The sequence below is a fragment of the Poecilia formosa genome, unplaced genomic scaffold (genome assembly GCF_000485575.1).
Source record: "Poecilia formosa unplaced genomic scaffold, Poecilia_formosa-5.1.2 Scaffold723, whole genome shotgun sequence".
Lineage (NCBI taxonomy): Eukaryota > Metazoa > Chordata > Actinopteri > Cyprinodontiformes > Poeciliidae > Poecilia > Poecilia formosa.
Genome location: NW_006800662.1, coordinates 34,275 through 43,274, shown reverse-complemented (window position 1 = coordinate 43,274; position 9,000 = coordinate 34,275). Strand labels below are relative to the sequence as shown.

Genomic DNA, 9,000 nt, shown 5'->3' with positions numbered 1-9,000 from the left:
ATAAACGTCCATGTGCAGCGAAATTCGGTGTTTCGGTACCAACACACCAACTCTGCCAGATCATCGATCAGAGCAGCACCGCTGTGTTCAGATCATGTTATAACCCAAATAAACATCAAGCCTGGAAACGTTTGTGGGTTTTATGGTGTTGGATCCTCATACATATAGAGGAGCTGTTTGTTGCTATGGCAACGAGTCTGCGTGTAGCTAGCCGACACGGAAAGTGGGGGGAGGAGGATACGAGTGGTTTTGAGTTGTTCTTTGACGGTTTTTCTGAGTTATTTTCCCTTTGCTGTGGCGCGCTGCTCTAAGAAGGTTTCATTTAGTTACCAGAACCGTTCTACATAGGGTTGCCACCCGTCCCGCATTTGGCTGTTAAATGTTGCGTCCCGTATTGAACCGATACAACAGTAATGTTACTCAGGATGAACACAGGGAATTTTAAAAATGTGTCAGTGGCGCAGTGTGAAACCAGACAGAATGGATCAGGAGAGGAACTGCAGACCCGTCAGAACCTAAAGAACCAGAAATCAGAGACTCTTCATCCCTCCATTATCTCCTGAGCTTGATATGGTGCAGAACATTTTGCTATGATTAAGTTTCTTATTGTGGTTTTAGTCGACTATATTGGTTTGATTATTTGCTTATTTAATGTATAATAATATCAGCCAAAATAATACTAATGGTCATTTAAAGAACAAATCATTAACAGATTAACAGTAAATACTTCTGAGGACATTTTGAATATTAAATCAGGTGCTATGATCAGTTACTCAGTACTTGAGCAGTTTACCAAATACTGTTTACACTTGCTTAATTAAGCGTGTTTACGGTATGCTGCTCTGATTGGAGTACAGTTTTGGGGAACTCTAACCGACCTCCACACATTAACGATTGCTCTATGGATCACTTTTTAAAAACAGAAAACAGCGCCATAAAATAATATCCATCACTGCAGCGGAGCTGGGCGCTGCAGCTGGTGTTATTTAACCTACTTTAGCTGCTGCAGCATTCAGAGCAGCTCAGCTCTGAGCGCCGGCTTTAGAGGCAGCAAGGCCCGCTGCCGGTCTGCAGCTCCCGACGCGTCGCTGGTAAAACTTCACCTCGTAGCTGAGCTGGAGTTTGAAGTTACATCACTCCAAAACATGAAACGAGGATCTGCTCCACGGTGGAGCCTCAACCGCTGCTGATGAATGGCGGCTGCTCCGGTCGGTGTGATTTGATCACCTTCACGTCGTTCCAGGTCAAATTTAGATTTTTTTGCTTTTCGGTCATTCCTAGTCTTTGAATCTCGGATCATCGAGCCAAAGTTGTGAAAACTCCGATTTACTGTGGGTTAACTAGTCTGGGTTTAATGTGATGATGTCACCATGTGTGGACGTGACTACCAGCCGACCAATCAGGTACCTCCTCATATTTACGGTCGGCCTCCTCAGCGATCAGCTTGGCCTCCCTCAGCTGGACCTCCAGGTGCTCCATCTTCTCCTCGTCCTTCAGAGCCCGGTTCTCGATCACCTTCATGCCTCTGTGGGGGGGTCAGACAGGTGGGGGGTCATAAAGACACAGTCCAGGTGTTTCTGTCTGCTAGAGGCAGGGCTAGGTGATATAGCTGATACAACTGTTTCATATCAGTCAAAATCAATAAATATTGATTTTTGTTTTGTTTTAAATAACTGAAAAACGGCTACACCGATGCCATGACCTTTCCAGGTTTTTCCATGCTGTTTTTTTATTTCTAAGCAGTTATGGGGCTCAGTGACGAAATCTGGATCTGCTACTGCGCAAGTTACTCAACAGTTTGTTGCTGGGCGACTTAAGAGTGAACTAGTTGATGCCACAAAGCTAGCTTAGCTGGCTAACTTTGCTAAAGCCTTTCCTCTGCCTATATTTCCCAGAATGCTGTGAGGTTCTGGATCAGAGTTCAGTAAAATTATTGAATTTGTATTATCTCAAATATTAGTGATGCTCCGATCAGGTTTTTTGCTACCGATTCCCATACCAATCACCCATGAGGCCGATCTTTGCCGATCACCTGGATTGGCTGTTAATTTTTCGCTTTAGATATAAATGCTGCTATATGATCTGGCAAAATGGAAAAATGATCTGGCAACAAATTCAACTAATCTAGACATAAATTACAAAATAATTGCAGCCAAAATCCAGCAGCTATTCAGTCTAAAGGACAACTGAAAACCTCCAATCAGTAAAATAATATTTAACAATAAGGCTCTCAGTGCCATAAATTATGCATAAGTCAAATAAATCTCACAACACTGCCTGTATCAAATAATGTAAAGAAAAACTAGATTTTCATTCAGAATCAAACAAACAATCCGGAGTTACTGACTCAAAACTTCCTGTTAGCATGGCGGCTAGCTGATTACTGCTAGTTCTGATTGGCTGTTTCTGACTGAGCGGAGTAATTATGCAGATCAGGGAGGAGATGGATTTTTTTTTTTTTTCAGAGATTATCTAACTCATGGTATTACAAAGTTAAACTTTTAATATATATGTAAAATCTCTTTTTGTTTGTTTAAGTCAGATGCTGCAGCTTTAAGCAGAGGTTTGGTGTGAGAGTCACCACCAGGTGGAGCAGAACCAGCGTCTGACATCGCAGCTCGGAGACTTAAATCATTTTACGGGTTATTCGTTTAGCTTTCTGACCGTCATGCTAATCCGGGTGAGTGTTTGTAGCTGTGCGCTGTTCACTGGCCGCTCCAGATGTCTCTTTATTTGCCTGCTTTGAGGCTCGATGTAGCCGAACTCCGTCAAATGTTTGTTTTTTAAACGTCATATTAGATTCGTTGTGTTGATGCATTTTGACATGCTTCACTCCCAAGGTATTTATTTGGCGCAACACACAAACGTCCACATTCACTCTCAGAGCGTCATAGTTCCACATCGCTTAGGATTTGTTGCTGCGCGTTGTGAAGGAAAGAGGAGACCAGCTGCACAGGCAGGCTGCGAATGAGATGCAGGTGATCGGCAACAAGAGACCGTGATCACCAATCATACACTTTTTCACGGAAATCAGCCGATTATGATCGGTGGCCGATCGATCGGCACACCTCTATCAAATATATTATCTCATAGTCAACCTCAGATGTATTATCTATTGATATCGATCACATGCCTATTGTGATAGATTTTGTTATTGATTTATTGCCTGGCCCTAGGTGAGAATGACAGCAACAGGTGATGAAGATGAGCTCCTCTTCCTCTCCATCACCTGCTACAGGTGGACCTAGGTCACTGACCTCTCGCTCTCATCAGCGACCTTCTCCACCTCGTCCAGCTTGCGCAGTGCAGCAGCCAAACGCTCCTGGACCCGGTCCAGGTTCTCCTCGCTGAGCTGCAGCCGCCGGCTCAGAGACGTCACCTCTCCCTCCGCCTGCAAGAGAGAGAGCAGGATAAGAGGTGAGAGCCCAGGGTCAAGGGTCAGGACCTGGTTCTAATCAGGTCCTTCCAGAAAATCTGGAGAGATCCTCACTGTCCCCTTTGACCTCCTCTAGTGGGTGGCAGTGGTGCAAGTGGTCCTCTGGACAAAGGAATACAAGTATGCACAAACACACACACACAGCCCAGTGGAGGAGCTGGACAGGTACGCCAGTCAACCTGATGAGGCCAGAATCTCCAGGTCCCAACAGAACCACTCAGAAAGGTTCACTAGTCTAGAAGCACCAGTAGGACTAACCTGACCCGAACTCAGCTCCAGGTCGACCAGTTTATTCATTCAGATGAATTGTTCATAATTTCACAGTTTATCTTCTGTAATATTTGATGAAGATCCTGTGTTCATATTGTTGAATAACTAAACTGAATTAAATAAAATATTACTGAACATATTATCATATTATTAACATCATCATCATGTTAGTAACAATTTATTATCACTGACAAGTCAACAAATTGTGAATGGAAGGATCGCAAGCCGTCAGTCAAAATGGTGGACATCAAGAAACTAGCGCTCCTCAGACAGCTGGACGTTGGGCTCCGCCCCCACAGCCAATCAACCAATCAGTGACTGGCTTCAAACTCACCTGTCTGGTCCAACGGAACCACTCTGGGTTCTAGAGAGTGGTTTGGACCGGGCCAGGGAGCAACGAACCCGACTCTAAACATCGGCCGGGTTCAGACCAGGTCGGACCAGGCCAGACTAGATCGGGCTGGGTCAAAATGGACCGGGTCGGACTGTGTTCAAACCCTCCTGGAGCGTAAGAGGCTCTAGAACCAGAGGAACTGGATCAGAACCGGAGCGCATACCTCCTCCCTGGTCCTCTTCTCCTTCTCCACCTCCCGCTGCAGCTGCTCCGCCCGCTCCTCCGCCTCCTCCGCCTGCTCCTGCAGAACCTTGATCTTCTTCTTCACTGCGTCGATGCTGTTCATCCCGCCACTCATCTTCCCTTCCTGCAGAGACACAGCAGCTGATTGGTCGAGAGGAAACGGCACCGAAGACTGAACCTGTTCATTCTGAACAGTTCCCAGTCTGGTTCAGATGAACTAGTTCCCAGAATGAGCCAGACTGGGAACTATTCAAAGAACTGGAACACCTCCATGATTTTCTTCTGTATGTAAACTTCTGATCCTGAAGACATTAATAATAATAATCTCTGATATTATCTCTGTCATCACTTAGGCTTTCAGTAAACAGCAATGATTCTGGTGATTGTGACCCAAAACCAGAGTTTTGGTTCTGGTGGAATGTCAGACAGGTGTATGTAAACTTCTGGCTCCAGCTGGAACTTCAGTCTGTGGTTCTTCGGTGCTCGTCAGAACCAGATATCCTGATATAAAGAAATGGTACCACTGCTAACACTGCACCTCAAAGCCCTGGTACCAGGTGGTACCACCTACTCACTGTTCACTCTGCTTCACCCCAACGTTACCACCAGGCGGGTTAAAGCCGCAGCTGACGGGATCTGGGCTGCAGATGAGCGGCTGTGAATAGAAGTTACTGCTGATAAAGGAAGATTCTGCCCAGAGCATTTAGAGTTCACAAAATAATACATAAACATCAATAAAATGTTCAGGGGCCCATAATTTGAACCGCAGCATAAAACCATCCATATTCTTCTGCTTATCCGCGGTCGGGTCGTGGGGTCAGCAGCCTAAGTAAGGAGGCCCAGTCGTCCCTCTCCAGCCTCTTCCAGCTCCTCCAGGAACCCCAAACCGTTCCCAGGCCAGCAGAGAGACATCGTCCCTCCAGCGTGTCCTGGGTCTCCCCTCCTCCCGGTGGGACCTGAACTCCTCACCAGGGAGGCGTCCAGGAGGCATCCTGACCAGATGGCCGAGCCTCAACTGGCTCCTCTCTACGTGGAGGAGCAGCGGCTCTACTCTGAGTCCCTCCTGGATGACCGAGCTTCTCTCTCTAAGGGAGAGCCCAGCCACCCTGCGGAGGAAACCCATTTCGGCCGCTTGTATCCGGGACCTCGTTCTTTCGGTCTTGACCCAAAGCTCATGACTATGGATGAGGGTGGGAACGAAGATCGACCAGTAAATCGAGAGCTTCACTTTTTGACTCAGCTCTCTGTTCACCACGACGGACCGGTACAGCGCCCGCTTCACGGCAGACGCTGCCCCAATCCGCCTGTCGATCTCCCGCTCACTTCTTCCCTCATTGGTGAAGAAGATCCCCAGATACTTAAACTCCTCCGAGGGCAGCCCTGGCGGAGTCCAACTCTCCCTGGAAACGAGCCCGACTTAACTCTGGCAATGCGGACCAGACCCTGGCACCGGTCATATAGGGACCTGACAGCCCGTATCAAAGGTACCTCATACTCCCAGAGCGCCCCCCACAGGACTCCCTGAGGGACACGGTTCAACGCCTTCTCCAAGTCCACAAAACACATGTAGACCGGTTGGGCGAACTCCCAGAACTCCCAGAACCCTCCAGGACCCTGAATAGGTTCTCTTGCCAGGGAGGCTTAAGAGTGTGACCCCTCTGTAATTGGAGCACAGCCTTCAGCCGCCCTCTTTGAACAGTGGGACCACCACCCCAGTCTGCCAACCCAGAACCAAAACCAAACATGCCACAATTAAATAAATCAAGACACCCCAAAAGCGTCAGCAGATTGGCAGACCAGAAGATTCCAGGTAGATTCCAGGTAGATTCCAGCACAGAGACGCAGCTTAGCGGCTCTTCATGCAGGGCTCAAGGTAATACGAGGCTTAGACAGAATCATGATTTAGGCCCTTGGGCCCCTCCTACTAAGAACCTCAGCATGAATAACATGTTTAAATATATATTTCATGAAGTCTGTGGGGGGGAGACCAGGTTAAAATCAATCACTGATTATTGGTTGTTTCCTGTGATGTATTTATCAATAAACCAGCTCTAAAACAAAGATTACACCATATTGTAGCCATGGTAACACAACAATCAGACTATTAAGATGATTCTATGCATTTTTACGAAGTAAAGGTCCTAATTAAATCTTAAATGTACTATTTATTTAAAAAAAATTCAGCTCAACGCATTAAATAAAATTCAGTAACATTTTCAATAAATGAATGCAACAGGTTTAGATGTATGGTTTCTGTTACAATTCAACCATTTATAGGATGTCTGGAGGGCCCTGGATGTCTGGAGGGCCCCTGAATGGCCCCTACCAGCAGCTACTGAGTTTTCTTTGCCTTGATATCTCAGCCTTATAATTCTAGATCTCTGAGGTGCTAACATAGAAAACTGATGTAGAGCTAACCCCTCTGAGCCTTTCGATCTTTAAAACAGTCTGAAGCCAAGTTGCTATGGAGTTTAACAAATATTATTAAGGTTTATTTAGGAAAATATCAACTGTTCTTATTTCATAGCTTCATAACCTTTGACCTTCTCTCCTCTGGTCTGTTTCACAGTTTCAGTCTCAGATCAGCTCAGCAGAACCAGAAACATTATATCAGGGAAACATGGACTATATTTACTTTGCATTGTCCCCATATGATGACAGTGATATAGAATAATCTGATTAAATATTAGATTATTGATTAGTATGGGTTGTTGTTGTTGTTGTTGTGCGGTGTTTTAAGATCTTGTTCAATGTGCCGTTTATTAACTTTGAGACCCTCCAAAGGTCTCTGTACTGCCCAAGTTCTTCTGGACCAGCAGAACCAAGCAGTCATCCATTAGAACCGGTGAGCAGCTCAGAATACGCTTTGGATCAGTTCCTGAATGTCTGGGGGGCCCTGAAACACATTCAGACATTCGGGGGCCCCTGAGGATCTAAACCAGCTGTGATCAAAACTTTAACGAGAGAACCGTTAAGCTGACGTAACTTCCTGTCCCGTCGGATCCGACTCCTTTATGTTCTGATTCAGTGATCGGTCCCTGGTTTGGTCAGCCAGCTGGTTCTGGTCCAGAGGCCTCAACAGAACCTCAGCCCACTCCGCTCCCTCCGAACTTACCGGAATGTTAGCTAGTTAGCGGCTAGCAGAGCGCTCCGGATCAAACTGCGGCTGTGTGGATTAGTACAGTGTCCCAGGTCTCAGCTGGTCGAGGTTCCGGTCCAATTCCGAGTCCAGGTCAAGATGCAGCTCAGGATTCTGGTCTGGTACTGGTTCTGCTTCTTCCTCTCCTTCAGCCAACACCCTTTTCCGGGTTGAGTTCCCTCCGCTGGAAATGACGTCAGCTGCTCTTTTTTTCTGAGGAAGAGGAAGAAGCAGTCAAACCAGTGCCCCCTGCTGGACTCCGAAGAAACTGCAGCCTGAACCACGAGCATTTCAGGTCAGAGTGCTTTACATAAAAAACACAACAAACTACAGAAACACATTATATTTCAGTGGCAAAATAAAGAGAAGTCATAAAAACTCTAATCCAGGCCATGGTAACTAATGTTCCAGTTATTATTAATCAAATCAGCTCCAGCCAGCTGGGTTTTTAGTCTGGACTTAAGGAACTCAGTGTTTCAACACTTTTTCAGTTTTCTGGAAGTTTGTTCCAGATTTATGGTACATAGAAGCTGAATGCTCTTTCTCCATGTTTGGTGCCAGAACCAGTAGATTGATCCAGCAGCAGCAGATCAGAGATTTCTACTATGTAGAGAATCATCCGTTCTCCATGCTAAGTTCTTGGATGTATGAGGTTAAAGAAGAGTCAGTGAGTTGAATTCATGAATTCCATTCATTAATACCAAAATACAGCTGGTCCATTATGACCTGCTACCTTTAAGAGCTAACAGACAAAACAGCATCCCTGATGGGTTTGTGATCTCCTTTGTTAGCCTCCATCTAAGCTACTCCCTAAAAGAGTACGTTCCTCTGTGTGTCATCCCTTACTTACCCTTAGCTGAGCTCTCATTTACATTTCCTAACATGTCATTTCCTTTAGGTTTAGCTTAGCTTTAGCTTAGCAACTAGCAAACAGATATAGAATCAAAACACAGAATTATTTATTCTCAACACCAGCAGTAGTTTAAAGTCTCTTCTCTCAGTGAAAGACTGTAGAACTGGGTGGTGTCTCCATCTCCCTGGTTTTAGTCAGAACTCCAGCAGCAGCGTTCTGGACGGTTGATGTGAAGATGCTGCTGTAGATCAATATCTCATTATGTTCAGTGATGGAGTCGTGAACTGGTCCTTTTAGCTGATAATGATCTGACATCCAGCAGAGCCTTTCAGTGACTCGCTGGTAGATCATCGTTCATTTTGCAGTGGATCAATCTGAGGTCCGATGTCAGACTGCTGCATTTATTCTGTCAGTATTTCAGTTTCAGACAGGGATTCTCCTGCATCGTGCCGGTGAATGTCCAGCCCATTTCTGTGCAGAATGCAGGCGGTGAGGATGAGGCCCGCTGGCTGAGGACCAGTGGAGCCGGATATTTTTGTTTAGATCGACAGACTATTGACGTGAGATCTCTGGGGATAACATTTCACAAGAAAGATGGACATATTACTGTTTATATTTTGTGAATAGAATATTACTAAACTATATTTATATCCACCGACAAAATACCAGCTAATTTTAGCTATAGTGCTTGGTGTAATACCAGGTTTCAGCTATGAAGGCTAACC

At 45.7% G+C, this 9,000-nt stretch overlaps 1 protein-coding gene across 2 annotated transcripts in view; it reads right to left on the bottom strand.

Moving 5' to 3' along the window:
* The window catches only part of LOC103131143 (tropomyosin alpha-4 chain-like), a 12,222-nt gene extending 4,599 nt beyond the window's left edge, over positions 1 to 7,623 (bottom strand). For both annotated transcript variants that reach the window (XM_007542726.2, XM_007542725.2), the window contains exons 1-4: positions 7,399 to 7,623; positions 4,264 to 4,407; positions 3,258 to 3,391; positions 1,408 to 1,525 (exon numbers count right to left, since the gene is read on the bottom strand). In XM_007542726.2, coding sequence (XP_007542788.1) covers positions 1,408 to 1,525; positions 3,258 to 3,391; positions 4,264 to 4,398 — 387 coding nt within the window. In that variant the 5' untranslated portion in view covers positions 4,399 to 4,407; positions 7,399 to 7,623. The remainder of the gene's footprint in view (positions 1 to 1,407; positions 1,526 to 3,257; positions 3,392 to 4,263; positions 4,408 to 7,398) is intronic.
* Between the last annotated feature and the right edge of the window lie 1,377 nt (positions 7,624 to 9,000).